At 43.1% G+C, this 16,490-nt stretch overlaps 1 protein-coding gene across 1 annotated transcript in view; it reads left to right on the forward strand.

Annotated features, from left to right (window-relative positions):
* Positions 1 to 179: 179 nt before the first annotated feature.
* DTL (denticleless E3 ubiquitin protein ligase homolog (Drosophila)) overlaps positions 180 to 16,490 on the forward strand; it is a 21,179-nt gene continuing 4,868 nt past the window's right edge. The window contains exons 1-12 of the mRNA XM_010294063.1: positions 180 to 299; positions 1,346 to 1,444; positions 1,772 to 1,833; positions 1,923 to 2,043; positions 2,515 to 2,580; positions 3,738 to 3,853; positions 4,538 to 4,611; positions 5,544 to 5,647; positions 6,650 to 6,754; positions 8,811 to 8,923; positions 12,602 to 12,691; positions 14,892 to 15,030. Coding sequence (XP_010292365.1) covers positions 263 to 299; positions 1,346 to 1,444; positions 1,772 to 1,833; positions 1,923 to 2,043; positions 2,515 to 2,580; positions 3,738 to 3,853; positions 4,538 to 4,611; positions 5,544 to 5,647; positions 6,650 to 6,754; positions 8,811 to 8,923; positions 12,602 to 12,691; positions 14,892 to 15,030 — 1,126 coding nt within the window. The 5' untranslated portion in view covers positions 180 to 262. The remainder of the gene's footprint in view (positions 300 to 1,345; positions 1,445 to 1,771; positions 1,834 to 1,922; positions 2,044 to 2,514; positions 2,581 to 3,737; positions 3,854 to 4,537; positions 4,612 to 5,543; positions 5,648 to 6,649; positions 6,755 to 8,810; positions 8,924 to 12,601; positions 12,692 to 14,891; positions 15,031 to 16,490) is intronic.

The raw sequence follows: 16,490 nt of genomic DNA on the forward strand, positions 1-16,490 counted from the left end.
GCCTCGGCCGCGCCGCCCCGTGAGTACCGCGGCCGCCCGCTACCCTAGCGGTGATCTCGGAGCCCCCCGGGTTAACCCCTCCTCCCCCGAACGGCCGCTGTGGGCGCCTCGGAGCTCCTCGCGTCCGAGTCTGTGGTGTCCGGTGCGGTTACGGTCCGTCTGTGTCGTTGTAGGTCGGTCCTCGCCGCTTCCCGTGCAGCATCTCTTGGACAGCTACCAGTGCAGCCAAGAAGATGACCACCTGTCTTACGGGGAAACGGGAATGCCGGTCCCTCCTTTCGGCTGCACCTTCTCTGCAGGTAAAGTGACCTTCCGAAAGGCCCTTTTAGGGGCCGGGTGTCAGCTTTTTGTTTATAAATATGTCTCATGATTTGGTTTCAGAGCCTCTTGTTTTAAAGTGAGCTGGTAATAGTGTCCTTGCACCTAGGTGTGATATAAATCGGGTCATGGTGCTCCTGGGTATACTGGTGGAAAGTTTTCCCTTAAAGAAGCAGCTACAAAGCATTTATTTTAGTGTCTCGTTGTTTCAGCTTCACCTGTTTCGAGGTTGGTGACAGTGCTAGGCTAGATAGTTGAAAAATTGGCCTTTGTTCAAAATATATAAAAGATATAACAGGATGGAGAGTAGTACATAGAAATCAAAGAGGTGGATGGATGTCACTAGGCTGTTACATGTCGCATTTCCCCACGGTAAATACACGATGAGCGAAGTAAGCGTGGAAGCTCCTGGAGCTTTAGGGCAAAACTCTTTCATTTGTAGTACTCTAGTTTTGGTGTGAGCTTATACATTTCTCCAAGGCAGCTTCCTGCTTTTCCAGCTCAGATCCACAGAAAGCGCTGGGGGTTGTAGATGATAGGTACTACAGATACAGAGAACTATAACTGGAGAACTGTTGTAGCTGATGAAAGAGGCCATTATCTCAAAAGTCACTCCTGGAGCCATTTGATTGGTGGTTAAGCATTGGAACAGGCTGCCCAGGGAGGTGGTGGAGTCACCATCGCTGGAAGTGTTCAAAAAAACGTGTGGATGTGGTGCTTCAGGACATGGTTTAGTGGGCATGGTGGTGTTAGGTTGACAGTTGGACTTGATGATCTTTCCCAACCTTAATGATTCTGTGATTCTGCGATTGCCCATGTATAGTAGTTCCTGAATGGAACATATAGAAAAAATGCTTGCCAATATTTCTGCATTTTGAACATTTAAATTGCTATGCAAATACTGTTTATTTCACAGCCATCTATTTGCTGTGTACCCTATTTAAAGTGTCTGTGGCCCTTCACAAAGAGCAGGGACATGATTATGAATCATCTACAAATACACAAATACATTTCAATTTCTTTTCAGCCCCGAATTTGGAGCATGTACTGGCAGTTGCAAATGAAGAAGGATTTGTTAGACTGTATGATACTGAAGCTCAAATTACCAGCAAACTCATCTTTAAGGGTAAATGTTATATAGAATATGATCGTCATTTGATGTGACAAGTATGTGATTTACTGGAATCAAAGAAAGCTTTTTGCAAGTCGTTTAATCATAAATGTGGGCAGTGCTTAAATCCTTTCATATATTTTGCTGAGTCTTCTTTACAAAGCAGCAGCGTGAGTGTGCTCTTACAACAGTAGTAGTAGGTGAATTGTTCTGTGTAATTTGTCATGCCTAAGGCAAGCTGTTGACAAGTTTTCTGATTTCAGTGTCTGATGTTGTTTAGTCTGCTGCAGAATGCCACGCTGCAATGCACTGAACTAATCTTGGCTTTTTTTTTCTTGTTAGAGTGGCAGGCTCACTCAAATGCTGTATTTGACCTTGCCTGGGTACCAGGGGAACACAGGATTGTAAGCAGTCTTTTGCCATCTAACTATTTTTAATGCTTTGGCAACTGTGTGCAGAAAATGACTAAAGCTTTTTATTTTTCCCTCTGAAGGTCACTGCTTCGGGCGATCAGACAGCTAAGGTGTGGGATGTGAGAGCTGGTGAGCTTCTTGGCATATGCAAAGGTCACCAGTGTAGCCTCAAGTCAGTTGCTTTTTCTAGATTTGAGAAAGGTAAATATTTTCTCTTTTTCCCTTCTTTTTTCCCCCTGGCACATCAGTACTTTTGTGGCTAAAAAAGGGCTTTAGAAGCTGACAGTTACAAATAGCACAGGCTGACTGAGCAGTGACCCAGCCAGTGAAGTAAAACTAACTTGTTGGAACTTCACAGTGACATGATGCTAACATCTGCACATTTCTGATCTTGGGCAATTTTAAGATATGATACCTACTTCCATACATTAGTGTGTACGTACTCTTTTCATAGGCAGGGTTTTCTAGAGTAGTAGTAAAAAAAAGAATAGGAAGAGTAAGGAAACTAGTCAAAAAGCATGGCAGAACAATGGCCTGATTTTTATATTTCTAGGACTGGCATCGCAAGTGTTGGGGCAGAAAAGGCAGAGGCACATAGTTGGCATTGTACTGCATGCAGTTAATTAAATTAACACTTTTGAAAACTAATAGCACTCTTTTTCTCTCCCTCAGCTGTCTTCTGTACTGGAGGCAGAGATGGAAACATAATGGTTTGGGATACCAGATGCAACAAGAAAGGTAATGGAACTTTCAGATATGTATCAAAAAAGCGCGGTATCTCATGTAAAAAATAGTACTTATGTACTTGTTGGACTAATGCTTTTGATTACAATATAGGCAACACTTCAGTAAGAAGAGGAGGATTGTCACAGTGTACTGCTTTAGTACAGTAAAAGGATGGACTAGGTATTTCTTCTATGTATAATACATTTTTCCACTTTGTAACAGTCTCAGATTTGCAGCTGTCCTGATAATAGCCTGTAAGGAGATAAGGGGGTACAGAATACATCCCTGTTTGGAACAGCATGGAAATAGGTGGGCTGGGTGAGAGTGTTCATGTCAGAGCCATACAGAGGTATGAAGCAAAGCTGGAAGGCTCTTGCCAGAGTAGGAAGGCAGGCAGAAAGTGCAGGAGCAAAGGAGCTTGTGAGTGCTGGGAGTAACTGAATATATTGTGGGAACACCTACAAAATGCAGGGTGAGCTCATTCTGCTCCTCTCTTTCTGTTTCCTGGAGCTTTTCCTTCCCCAGTCAGGTCATGCTTTTGTGCCTCTTCCCCGTTCCCTGCTCTGTCCCAGCAGTTTCCTGGCCTGTGCTGCCAGAACGTGTCTCACGCTTCCATCTGTCCCAGGTTCCCTGGCTCTTCAAACTGGCAAGTCAGGAAAAAGGGAGGCTCCACATAATTAAAATGAAAGGTATAGGAAAAAAGTAAAAAAGTTGCTTTACTCTAGTAAAGCAGTAGGTTTCATAAAGTGAGAAACAGCAGACAAAAGCTAAATAGAAAATTATGAAATAGAGTGGAAAAGCACTGGAAAGCTTCCGGTGAGTGCAATTCTGCTTGGGATGAGATGAGTTGAATGCTCCAGGATGCATGCTGAAGACCAGACCAAGGGGTAACGATTTCCAAAGGCAGTGTGCCTAGGCCAGTTTTAGTTTCAATACCCACACTACATTGACCTCTGTAATATTTTGCAATATGTGCTCCTGTTTTCTGCTCTGTTCTTCTCACCAGTTTTGTGTGTAACTAACAATTTTTGTTTTCAGAATATATTAAAGATTTTAAAGGTGAGTCTCAGCTATTTTTTAGGACTTATTCCAAGCTGATGCCTGTTTTAATAAAGTGATAGCAAAATTGCATAGAAACTATGAATTGAGATGTCTTTGATTTCTTTCAGATGGATTTTATAGGCAGGTGAATCAAATCAGTGGGGCACACAATGTGATTGACAAGCAGACTCCTTCCAAACCGAAGAAGAAAAGGCAGACCCTAAGAGGACTTGCTCCCTTGGTGGTAGGTATCTGGGGAACAAACAAAATGTAGGCCTCTCTTCTGAGGACAATGTTATTCATAGAAGTCTTCCGAAGTAACTATTGTGAGAAATATTTGGCTTGAATGTGGTAAATGCTTCCATTTATCTTTGCAGAGGTAGGGTTTTGTGTCACAGTCACTTGCTATGGCTAATTTTAGACATTGCTTCGTTGTCTAACAACCCACGTGCCATCAAAGCCATCTTTGTGCAAATGCCATGTGAAAATACATCTTTTTTTTCCAGAGAGGAAAGGAGTGGCCAGCATTCCATTTTTGATGGGGGAGGTAGGGAGGGTTGTGATTTTTTTCTTTCTTTCTTTTCCCCCCTAATTTGATCACTCAAATTACTGCCTTACTAGAGTAAGACCTGGTCTTATTTAATCTATTAAATCTTGTGATGAAGGCAGCTCTCTTACCTCTGATTATAATCAGAGGTATAAGGTATAATCTCAAACTGCTGCCCCAAACACTTACCACTCAGCAGCAGCTTCACCGGTGGGAGTGTTCGAAGGATTGTTGTGTCCTAAATAGTATCTGGTATTTCCAGGTTCTCCTGCCTCGCTAGGAGGAGTTTTTCTTGGTATTCATTTGGCCTTGAACTAAGCAGCAAGATCTTGCTGAACTTGAGAGAAAACGAAGTTTGGGTTTTTTTCTTTTCTTTTTAAGGATTTCCAGCAGAGTGTAACTGTGGTGCTACTTCAGGACAAGCATACTCTTATCTCTGCAGGAGCTGTTGATGGGTAAGGAGGAAGGATGCCTGCTTTTCTGTCTGTTCTGTCTGTTCTTCTTAGTGGCACAAAAACACTGGGAGATTTTTTTTCTAAGATCACTCAGTGGCCCACAAGGCTAGAGTTACTATTAGGTAAAATCAGCAGAGCTACGCTGCCAGCTTGTGTTGGCAAAGCTGAATGTTGCTTTTCTTCCTTACGGGACATCACAGCACTGGGACAGATGGTGCATATGTGGTAGAGGCTTGTTTTAGTGTCTTAGCTATGGGGCAGAACGAGAGCAGTTCTTATCATCTCTCTCTCTTCTTGTGGACGTATGGGTCCACACATAAACAGACTATTGTTAGACAGTGAACTGTTTTGGGATGCAAGTGCGTGGTTAGTGCCTGGATATGTGTAGGCATGCTTGAGAAAATGTTGCCTTGAGTTACAAAAGATGCATTCTTTCAGGTGCCAGATCCATTGCAGCATCGTGGAGCTCAAGCAAACTGGCTCAGTGATTAGCATGGATATTACCCTCTCAGGACTCGATGTGGTCAGAGCCTTTCTGAGGCAGATAAGATTGAGTCTCCTGCCTATGGCTCATGAGAGAGGCTTGCTCCTGGAGAGGAGGAGAAAAACTTGAAGGCCTTCATTTTTAAAACTAGAAGTCAGGAGTATAAAGGCATCCTTGTATTTCCTTTTACTAGCTGAAGAAAGGTGACTTGGAGGCTCTTGTTGTATCTTGTGCTAGTTACAGAAGACAGTGCTGCTTCCTCATCCATACCCAGCAGAGCAACTCTTTTGCTTTCACCATGTTTCTTCTCTGCTTCTGCTCAGTTGTGCTCCTTAGCACTGGGCACTCCTCAGGGAGGAGCAACCTGTCTTCCTGTGCTCTTAGAAGGCCCTATCAACATTGCAAAAGAAATTGTTAAGTTGAAAACACTTGTGCTTTTCTATTTCAGTGTGATCAAGGTATGGGACTTGCGCAAGAACTATGCCACTTACCGTCAGGACCCGGTGCCTTTCAAGTCTTTTTGCTACCCTGGGACCAGTACTCGCAAACTTGGTAAATTATTGAAGGATGTATTTGTTAAATGTGCAAAGTGAATTTAAGAAGTATTGACAGTGCTGTATCTTATCTTTTTAGCCAATTATAGATGAGACTTACAGGCTCAGCAGGCTATTTTGATTGCCGATAGCAAATTTTCAAGTTGAAGAGTGAAAGTGCTAAATGATAAAAATGGTAAAATATAAAAAATATAAAAATTATAAAAAATATTATAAAAACTTGCATTTTCAGAAGTGGAGATGAGGGAATAATAGAGCTCTTGAGGTAGAATTTAGCTAGTCATTCTGATGCATGAGTAGAAGTCAGATTGAACTCTTTCTTTGCATTGTATCTTGCAAAGACAATGGACCGGTCTAGGTTTTTACATTATAACCTTCCAGAGTCAGACAATACTTGCAGCTGTTTGTTATCAAAAACAATGGCGCTCTTGTTCATGTTGCTCTGTGCTTCTTTGTATCTTAACGCCTTACAATGCTCTGATGCAACACAGTAATTCCCAATGACTTGTCTAATCAACTATCCTGACGTGGTGATGGTCAACGTCAGTCCCAAGAACGAGGGAAATCCTCAAGGAGCTGGTTGTGAAATAATTTGCTTGCAGGGGAAGATTTTTCTTGAACCTAAATCACTAGCAAATCAGAGGATGACTTGTCCTACCAAAGCATGAGGGTTTCTATTTATTTTTAATCTCTGCTTCTACAATTGGTTGTTCCTGTTATCCATTTGGAACTATCAAATAAATCACTTGCCAACTCTGAAGGTGGGATTCCTCTCTCTATATCACTCTGAATCCTCATGAGAGAATGTAGATGTTATTCTAGAAACTTTCCTTCTCAAGCAAGTGCTCTGTCAAACAAACAAACTTTCCAATGACAATCTCATACATGATAGAGATCCTTTCCAAATTTCCCTCTCTAGGCATTTCTTTGAGAATGCCTGTTTTCCAAAATGTTTTTTGTGGAGTTCTTTCTTATGAAGAACTTTTATCTTTGCCTATAGGATATTCTAGCCTGGTTTTGGATTCCACCGGTGCTAATCTGTTTGCTAACTGCACTGATGACAGTATCTACATGTTCAGTATGACAAGTTTAAGGACCACTCCAGGTAAGCATGATATCTGTGGAAATAGCTGCGAAAAATACGTGTTACAGAGCATAGAAAAGCAAGTTTCTCCCTATGACTTAGAGAGACCAGCTTGAACATTTAGGAAACCTATTCCATTGGGCTCTTATGTCTAAAGCCACCCGGGAGAGAAGGCACGTGTTAAGGGCTGTTCACACTTTGTGTTAAGCCATCCACATAAAATTAATAGCACAAAACCTTACAGAAGTGCAGATACTCATTCACCCAGACAGAAACTAATGGTAGTTTGCATGTTGACTCTAGTTATTTGGTGAGGAATGGCTAGTGTCCAGTTGCTACCCACCTGAAGCACGTTTGAATCTTCTGCTTACTAGCAGTCACTGATTTTTCAAACTCTTAAATGATCACTTGATATATTGTATTCAGATATTTGAAGGTGTCTTTTAAGTTTAGCTTCTACTACAGTTTCTGGGAGAAAACATCCCCAGGAATTGTGGAGATGCTTTAGTTTTTTAGATTCCTTCAGCTCTGCATCTGTGACCTTTACGTTGACAAGATGGCCCACAGCCTTTGGTGCACTAAGCTGCTTTGTCATAGGCAAGTGACCACTTCTCAGAAAGCAGCAAAACTTATTAGCTGCATTCCAGCCAGACACGTGATTTGGTTTCCACTGCCCTTTCTCAGTCTCTCAGTTAATTGAAATTAAATGAACAATGTGTCCTTCTGTCTGCTCTTCAGGAAGAAAGTCTAGTGGGTGGGAACGCTTCCAGAGTCGCGAAGTAGTGCAAGTAGTAAATATTAATAGGTTAGTTGTTGAGGTTAACTCCGGGTGCCACCGCTGAGCTGTGGAAATACACTCACTGGCCTGTCTCCCCACAGGAGCAGGCTCTCTCTGAAGCACAGGGCATCCCACTCTCGGCCTCTTCATGGAGCTCTTGCCTTCTGTGTGCAGCCAATAAAAGCTGGCGAGCAATCTCGATCCATCCAGCTGGGTGAAACGTGTGGCTTCTCTGTGTGCCGCTGTTCCCGCAGAGGGCAGTGCCCGCCCGCGGGTTGGTGCCTCTCTGCTCGCTCACCGGCTTTTCTTCTGATTGCAGCTCCTCTTACCTAGTCTTGAGGCAGCTTTAGTTTGCAGGGGGATGTGAGGAGGCCCTCGCCGTAACAGGACTTGCTGGTGGGTCTGGCTTAGGAAGGGGCATGCTGTCTGGTAACCGCTGCGCTGAGAGAGCTGTGGGTAACGAGATGTTTTGGGGTCTTGCAACTTTTCGAAGACCACCAAAGGCAGCCACGTGTCCTCTGGCCAGTGGGTCGCGTCCTTTGCCAAAACTATATTCAAACAGGGCTGGTAGAGGGGATGCCAGCCCCACCTAGTGCTACATCAAGAAACTCACCCTTTCTGCCCCAAGGAGAGGATGGGACATGGTGTGGCCAAATGCTCTAGATCCACACTCAGCTCCTCTGCCAGCTGCTGGCTCTTCAGGTCCTCGCAATAGGGGGAACGGCAGCCGTTCAGGGCGATGGTTTCAAGGCTTTAGCCAACACCACTGAGGTGTTAGGTGCAGGCAGCTGGTGAGTGTGGCTGACACGATGCAAGTTTTGTTGACGAAATAAAGATGCTGGCAGCAGAAGGAAGAAGCAGCAAGCACCTTTGTTGCCACCTAGGTAGAAGAAGGCTATGTTTTCTGCACGACTGCCCTTGTTAATGTAGCGGGGCTGGTGACGGCGGCTGAGGGAGGAAGAGACAAGAAACCTTAACAAGAGTAGTGGGGCAGCCCAGGTGATGTCTCAGCCTGCTTGTGATATGGGTCAAGCTAAAGCTTTAATGAAACTGCCACTGCTGCCTAATGCTGTGGAGAGAGCTGTTGCTTCATTTGGGAAGCCTGAAGGGCTCCAGTTGAATAATAAAAACTTCCTGCTGCCAGAGCCCCAGAGCAGGGAACAGTGCAACCACTTTCTCCAGAGGATATGTGGCTAGGCAGGAAAAGCCTGTAAGATCAGCCCTCCTTGCGCAACGGACTCCATGGCTGTGCATTGAGTGGGGCTTTTATTCTCTTTTTTTTTGCTTTTCTCTTCACAGTGTCCGTTTTCAGCGGGCATCAGAATTCGACCTTTTACATCAAATCCAGCACCAGCCCAGATGACCAGTTCCTGGTCAGTGGCTCGAGTGACTGCAACGCATACATCTGGAAGGTGAGGCAATTGGGAGAGACCCAACCATGCAACCCGGAGTTGCTCTGCTCTTTCGTTTCATTTGCTCTTCATGTCCACGTAGGACATTCCCTACCTCTCACTCCTACTCAAAGCAGCGTGGCGTTAGCTCCTGGCATGTTGTGCCCAGAGTGTGTTTGTTGCTGTCAAGGTTGGATGTAACTGTTTAATGCAAAACAGAGCTAACCTCCTGCCATCAATACGTCTCTCATCACTGCTGCTTATTGCAAGTTGCTGATCTTAATCTGGTTTTAATGAGCGTTAAAATCCTCTTTCAATCCTGTTGATTCATCCAGCTATGACAAGTAGACAGACAGTTCTCGGTTCATATTTAGCAATGGAGCACATTTGCAGAAACCTAACAATTAAATTGTTTTAAAGGGCGCTCTTTCCCCCCACCTCCCCTTTTTCCAGCTCTTGCTTCAGACATAGCTTTTTCTCATGCTTAATTTACAGTAGTTAAAGCCTTTGTATTACAGCAAGGGCTCAGCCAGAGCCTTCAGCAAAATTCCAAAGCACCGTCTGACAGCCGAGAGGCTTCGTCACTTGGCATCTTGCACTGACATGTAGGAAATGCAAATGTCACAAAGTTAATAGCAGGGATCTCAGAATAAGGTGTGCTTCAAGTTCTGTTCTCCATACTTGACATCCATATAGGAACAGAGTAGACATCTTATTGAAGTAGAACAGACAGAAATCACAAGGTGACTGCCTATTTCAGGTTTGGGGTAATTTTTAGGGAATGCTGACTTGTTTACCCCTTTTGTGATGAGTTTGAAAGTAAAATACAAACTTTTCAGAGCAGAGGGTCAGCCTGCTGAGGTTGTGGTTTGAGCATGTAGTCTCTTTGATTTGCAGAACACTTGTAAGCAGTTAGGTTGCTTACTCAGTAGTAGTAGCAGGAGTGCGGTAGCATGGCTACTCCCATGCCAAGTGATGTAATTTTAACCTTCCTTATGTTCTGTGCAAGTTCAGCAAAAATACCTGTGCAAACTTGAGTTGCGCATCCTGCGTTTGTGTGTTTTGGTACTTTCTTGGAACACAGGCTGGGACTGGGTTGAGAGCATTCAAGGATGTCATTACATCTCAAAGTTTATGCATTCAAGCACATTGAAAATGCATTTGTGTACAGAAGGCTTCTTTTGCTATCACATGTGAGTGACAGATCGTATTGCATATTTATTAAATCATCAGATGATCATTTTTATTTTAATCCCATAGTCCTGTTAGAAAGTGGGATTTCCAGCGAAACTGCCTCTTTTGAGATCATAACCAGATCTGGTCATACCCAGATCTTCTTAATTTGTTTTCAATGTTGGCAGATTTTACTGACTCTGAAACATATGTATCTTGTCCTGGGATGAGGACTTACTATGCTGTGAAAAAAACATGGTTAGATATTGCATGAGCAATTAACAGGAAATGTTGCAAAGAACTTAATGAAGAGTGCTAGCTTTCCATATCTAGAGAGGAGTGAAAGGCAGACCAAGACCTTCTCCACCCAGTTCATTTCTTTGAGAAACTTTTGCAGCAGTGCTAAGTTGTGTTTGGGTCAGCAATTCCCAAGGAGCACTGTGGCTAGAAGTTATTGCTGACAAGGATGCTGTTTCAATCTGTTTCCATATATAAATCACTTCCAGGCAATGAACGCTTGCTTTATTGTGTTGGGTTGGTTGGGTTTTTTTAAATTACTAGTCCATTGATTAATGAACTGACTCTTGAACAACTCTAAGACTATAAAAAACAGAGACCAGAGAGGTTTCTCTCAGCAAAGATGGTACCTAGCTGAGATACCATCCTGGTAATTAAAAAATGACCTTTATAGACATATACTTCCATTGTCCTTTGAGTCATTTGGTATGGACCACTTTGAGGTGAGCATATTAAGTTACCTTTTGGTCTATCCCAGCATTGGAATTTAAGTGCTTCTGTATCGTACGATGCATAAAACTATATACACCATTTTATGCTTAATCTTGAAGATGGATAAAAGGGCTGTTTCAGTGAGTAGAGTAACTAATGAAGTCTCATTTCCTAGGTTTCTTTTTTTAACGTTTCCATGATAGCTTTAACTTCCCCTCCAATATTCTGTCAGATCAGGCAAAAAGCAGCATGTGCTATGGCTAATCCTGACTTAACACGCGCAGACTGGCCGACTGTCTTCTGCCAAACACAGTGGACACAGCTATAAATATGCGTCCTCCTTAGTTTACAGTAATATAAGTTGGGTGTAGTTGGTTTAATTTACACTAGTATAGTGTAAAACCAGTATGTCTCAGCAAGAGTAATTCTCTTCCTCTGCTTTCCTTTCAGCAATCAGTGGCTACTGGACCACTATTGTGTCTGTTATGTATGTAGGGCAAGATTGCTAGTAAATGTAAGTGAAGGTGTTCTCTGCACTGAGATCTCCTGTTGTTTATTCCCTAAATAAGGATTTCGTTTCCATGGTATTGCATGTTTCGGCAGTGAGGGGAATACTCTGACCAAGGCATTTAGTGGATATTTAGTCAAGTGATTGCCTCTGCTATGCCAGGAAAAAAAAAAGCGGCCTGTTAAGATGAACCTGTTTGTATCAGAACAACTTTAAGATCTGAAGCTGGATATTCAATTGCGGTTCTGCAGGCTGTTGTAGGAGGTGATCCACAAGAGAAAAACTTGTGTGTAAATCAGAAGCCTTCCCCGATGTCTTGCATCTTCCTTTGAAATCTATATGTAATGTCTACTCCTTTTCACACACAGTAAAGGATCTGTTCATTCACTTAGTCATTTATGCAAATCCCCTTGATAAGTAACCCTTATAATGTCACATCAATAGTGGTGACTCATAGCTTCAGAAAGGATTGCCTGCTGAAAGCACGCAAAACATGGATATAATCTGTGTGTGTGTGTATGTGTGTGTGTTTTCTTCCTTGGGCCACTTAATGCTAACTTCAGCTGTATCTGTCACTTACATGAGCTGTAATCGTAGATTAATAGTCATACTGTGGAACAGGAGAAGGGTTTTTGTGAAGCATCTAAGAGAAACAGAGATAAGTTTAATGAGCATGAGTAATTTAGGGAGCTTTTCTGTGAACTCTTAAGAGGGTCTCTGGTCCAGCTGGTTCGTTGGAGGAGGTACAGGCACTTGGCAGTTGCACAAGTGCCAATTCTGAAGCTAGTGAAGGTTCATCTATAGGATTTTGTCGGTGGTTTTATTTTTTTAATAAACCATTGACTTGTGATTGGGACATTTGTAAAACAGCAGCAGAATATATTTGCCTATCCTGATTCAAAGTATGAGCTTCTCAAACTTTTAAGCATCTTACATAGAACAGGTAGAGGTACTTAATATAGTAAAATGCTTGTGTCGTGTTTTGGGCTAACAACTCTGGAGGCAGAAATCCTGTGTGTCGCAGCAATTTGACAAGTGTTTCCGGGCAAGTCAGTACATCTCAGTGCTGACCAGCTGCTTCACCTCTAGAAATGAAACATGAACTGATTCTTAGGGCTCCATCAGTTGTTGCCTCATGACGCTGAGAGCATTTCATTTATCCATCTCATATAGGACAGATGGAAAGTATTCACATGCTTCACAGGTGGGCTGTGGGGTCTTTTCTTAGTGATGTATATTAGGCTGTAGGGCTTCTGATTGTGTCCTTGTTTTTCTATGGAATTTTTAAGGTTTCTGAGCCCAGCCTTCCTCCACGGATACTCATTGGTCACTCTCAAGAAGTTACCTCCATCGCTTGGTGTCCTTCAGACTTCACTAAGGTTTGTTTTCTGTAAAACTGTCTTTCCTGTGAAACAACAGATGTGATGTGGCAACATCTGTTTTTCAAAATTGCAGCAGTATTTGTTTATTTGGGAGGAAATTTTTCATCAATAATTTCCAAAATTGTTCATTTTGGGGAGGCGGTAAACCAAGCTTGTCACATGAGTACAATGTATGAGAACTTCTTCATTATTTTCAAATAATTTAGGCTATTTGATAAGACCTAGGAAATTGTAAATGAACAAAGACCTCACCTGATGAGACGCTACCTGTAAGAAACAAAACTGTGAAACCATTTAATTAGGGCTCTCGTAAGCCAAAAGCTTGTTTTGTGGTTCCACACATACAGCTTCCTTACCTGTCTGACCATTGATACCTCTGCTAGTCTAGTACAGAGCAGCAAGAAGTTTTGAATGCCCTTTAAAAAACATGTGGACTCTTTTCATTGTGACCTTTTTTCGAAATCTGAGCTGGTTTTGTGACATATTTGCTTGTACACCCAAAAACCTACAGTGAAATGGGGTCAGTAGTTATGTACCAGGCGCCACTATAAGGAAGAATCTCAGAATCACAGAATCACAGAATGGTAGGGGTTGGAAGGAACCTCTGAAGATCATCTGGTCCAACCCCCCTGCCAAGGCAGGATCACCCAGGGCAGGTTGCACAGGAACGTGTCCAGTCAGGTTTTGAAGGTCACCAGAGAAGGAGACTCCACAACCTCTCTGGGCAGTCTGTTCCAGTGCTCAGTCACCCTCACAGTAAAGAAGTTTTTCCTCATGTTGAGGTGGATCTTCCTGTGCTGAAGTTTATGCCCATTGCCCCTTGTTCTGTCACTGGGCATTACTGAAAAGAGACTGGCTCCATCCTCGTGACAGCCACCCTTCAGATATTTATAGACATTGATAAGGTCCCCCCTCCGCCTTCTCTTCTCCAGGCTAAAGAGCCCCAGGTCTCTCAGCCTTTCCTCGTATGAGAGAGAACTGCAGTAGGAGATTGGGTCAAATGATTAGCCTAGCTCAAAATGAGAACAAACCCTGAAAAATCCTAGGCAATGTCCTAATAATAGCCAGAGTTTCTTTCATCCCACAGTATTAAGCAAAGTCAGCCACTTTCCCTAGCTTGCACTATAGGACCAGGTCTTCCGAAAAGTGTTGCACTGTAGGAGGGTGGGAGTCTTGCAGGCAAACAGGAGGAATTGTTCTAGTTGTGTAAGATCCCAAAAAATATGAGAATTGGCATTTTAGATGAAATCTGTGATCTAGAGGTAGCCCAGCATCCTGATTGTGACATGTTGGACATGCAGACCAATACAGCTTTTAAAATCGTTACTGACACAGGTAAGAAATAGTCAGCCATTGTACAGATGCCGAAGCATGAAGAAAAGTAGAAAATGCGGTGCTAAGACAGGTCAGGAAGCTGCTTGGAGTCATTTGAGAGGCAAAGTTGCTTTCTCTAGGGTCAATATTGGTGTCACAGAGGTCAGAGTAGAGGCACTTTCCCATCCAGGTTACTATGAACTTTGGCCACAGCATTTCCTTTTTTTGCTGCTGATTCCCATGTGAGTCACCAGTTAATCTATCTGAAGAGAGCCATAAAATGTGGGCTGGGTGGGTTCTGCTGCTGCTTCAGATGAGATTCCAGGGATCCTTTTGGAGCGTTTGATGCTGTGGCAGGAATCTAGATCAGAGTTTCTAGCAGAGTTGGTTTTTCTGCCAGGTACTGCTGACATCTGACTCTAAAGAGATAGTGCTTAAGGCTAGTGCAACAGCCTTCCAATGTCACCTTCTCAGTGTGTTGCAAATGGTTGTCCCCAAGCAGAAAAGGTCCTGAGTAACAGAGACAGACCTAGATGCAGGTGCAAAAGGCAGCATGGCTGCTTTTGTTCACTGAGTGATTGAGATCTCAGAATATGCCCTGGCCCTTATTGAGGCAAACGGTTACTGGTGACTGATTTCTCTTGCAGAAAGACATGAAGGTGTCAGCCTTGCCTGCTTTAAAGCAACTACTGCTGTCTGGTGCAGTAATGAAACAGGAGTTGGGTTCTTTTGTTTGTTTTATGGGCAAATCTTGTATCCCCTCAACCAGGCTTCACCCTCATTCATACCAGCATGGTGTGTCAGGTGTAGCTGTTCTAGTTCACTTGGCCAGTGATCCATAAGACGTGTCCTGGTTACTCCAACAAACAAATTTATACTGTAGATTGCCACGTGCTCTGATGACAACACTGTGAGGATTTGGCGCTTACGATGTCGTCCTGAGGAGGAGAAATCAGCATGCAGCAAAATCAACTTGGTGGGATGGGTCGCTCAGAAGAAACCAGAAGAACAACGTGGAGCAGGTAAGGCCCCTGAGCTGAGATACCTTGCTCTGTAACATGGCTTCTGAATTTTGGTTGTTCTATCAACAAAAGCCTTTGGCTCGTCTTATTAGTCTTCTATTTTTTTTCATATTAGGCAATAATTCATATAGCCAGACAAACACTTCTGCTTATAAATACTTCTGCCACCAGTAAGACAAGCTGGCTGAAATAGCTCACAGGTATGCCGAAGTCTGTATGACCAGACTGCAAAGCAAATATTCATTCATGCAGCTTGTCGGGCTGCCATCTCCTCAGTGGGTATCAGCAGAGTTCAATATCTGAACAGCCAAAGCAGATGTCATGTGTGCATGCACTGTAGCAACAAGTCACACTTTTTTTTAATATCAAATAATAACTGAGAGCAGGAAGGTCATATGCTTTTTCCAGTTTGCTAGTTTACCCAGTAAAGGGCTGATGGCACATATACAGCCTTGGAACTCTGAAGAGTTTCCTCCTGCCCAAGAGTTGAATTCTGCACAGATGTCTTTGCTGCTGCTACCAATATTACATCTCTTTCTTGAGCTTCATATAGTGCTACTGATTGTCTATACAAATGCCACATAGTGAAAGTACTTCAAAAATCCATGTAGCCAATCAAGATGCAATCATAATGTTCCAGAATTAATCAGTAGCGTTCATCTATTCACATGTTAGGGGTAGTTAACCAATGCTTAAGGCTAGTTAACCAGGCTTTCTACAAAGCCTAGGCGATCAGCTGAGCTATGCAGTGTGCTCTCTCAGCTAGCAAGCAGATCTGGGCTTTGTAGAGAAGCTACTCACTGGACAGTACCCTAGACCAGAAGAAAGGCACCCTGGATCACAGCACTGCTTTGACTTGCCTGCAAGTTGCATTTTGTTACAGTGGAGTAGGTGAAAGGAGAATAAGCCCCCCCAAAGAGTGAAATAAGATGAGCTTCTCTGTAGAGTAGCTCTGAAACAAAGAATACAACAGCTTCCCAGCAGCTGCTGGTGTGACTTCCTGTGTTCCACCTATCTTTTCCAGCCACCCTCCAAATGAATTTCACCTTGGCTGACACAAATAAAGGCTGAAGGTCTCCAAATCCCACTAATGGGATAATATTACCTCTAACCTTTTGCCAGTGAGTAACCGTCTTGCAGGAAGTTTGCAGGACAATAGCAGAGAGAGTGCCAGCTCTGCTCTGTAGACGGTAAATGGTTTGTGTGTGCACACACTCTGCTTCAGGGAGGGCTCAAAAATCTCTTTGTGTACTAATTTCAGCAAAACAGAAGTAGGCCTGAAGCCTACTAGTCCAGAAGCCTGAAACCTAAAGTAGCTTGTACACTAAAACTTTACAAGTCAGCTTTGGCAATTATATTAGAAAATTAACTTATTTCTCATTGCTCTTGCTGCATCAAAGTAACACAGGAGGGAAGAGGAAGTACACAGACACTGCAAACACAACAGCAGGCTTCCTGCT

The sequence above is a fragment of the Phaethon lepturus genome, unplaced genomic scaffold (genome assembly GCF_000687285.1).
Source record: "Phaethon lepturus isolate BGI_N335 unplaced genomic scaffold, ASM68728v1 scaffold23799, whole genome shotgun sequence".
NCBI classification, from domain to species: Eukaryota; Metazoa; Chordata; class Aves; order Phaethontiformes; family Phaethontidae; genus Phaethon; species Phaethon lepturus.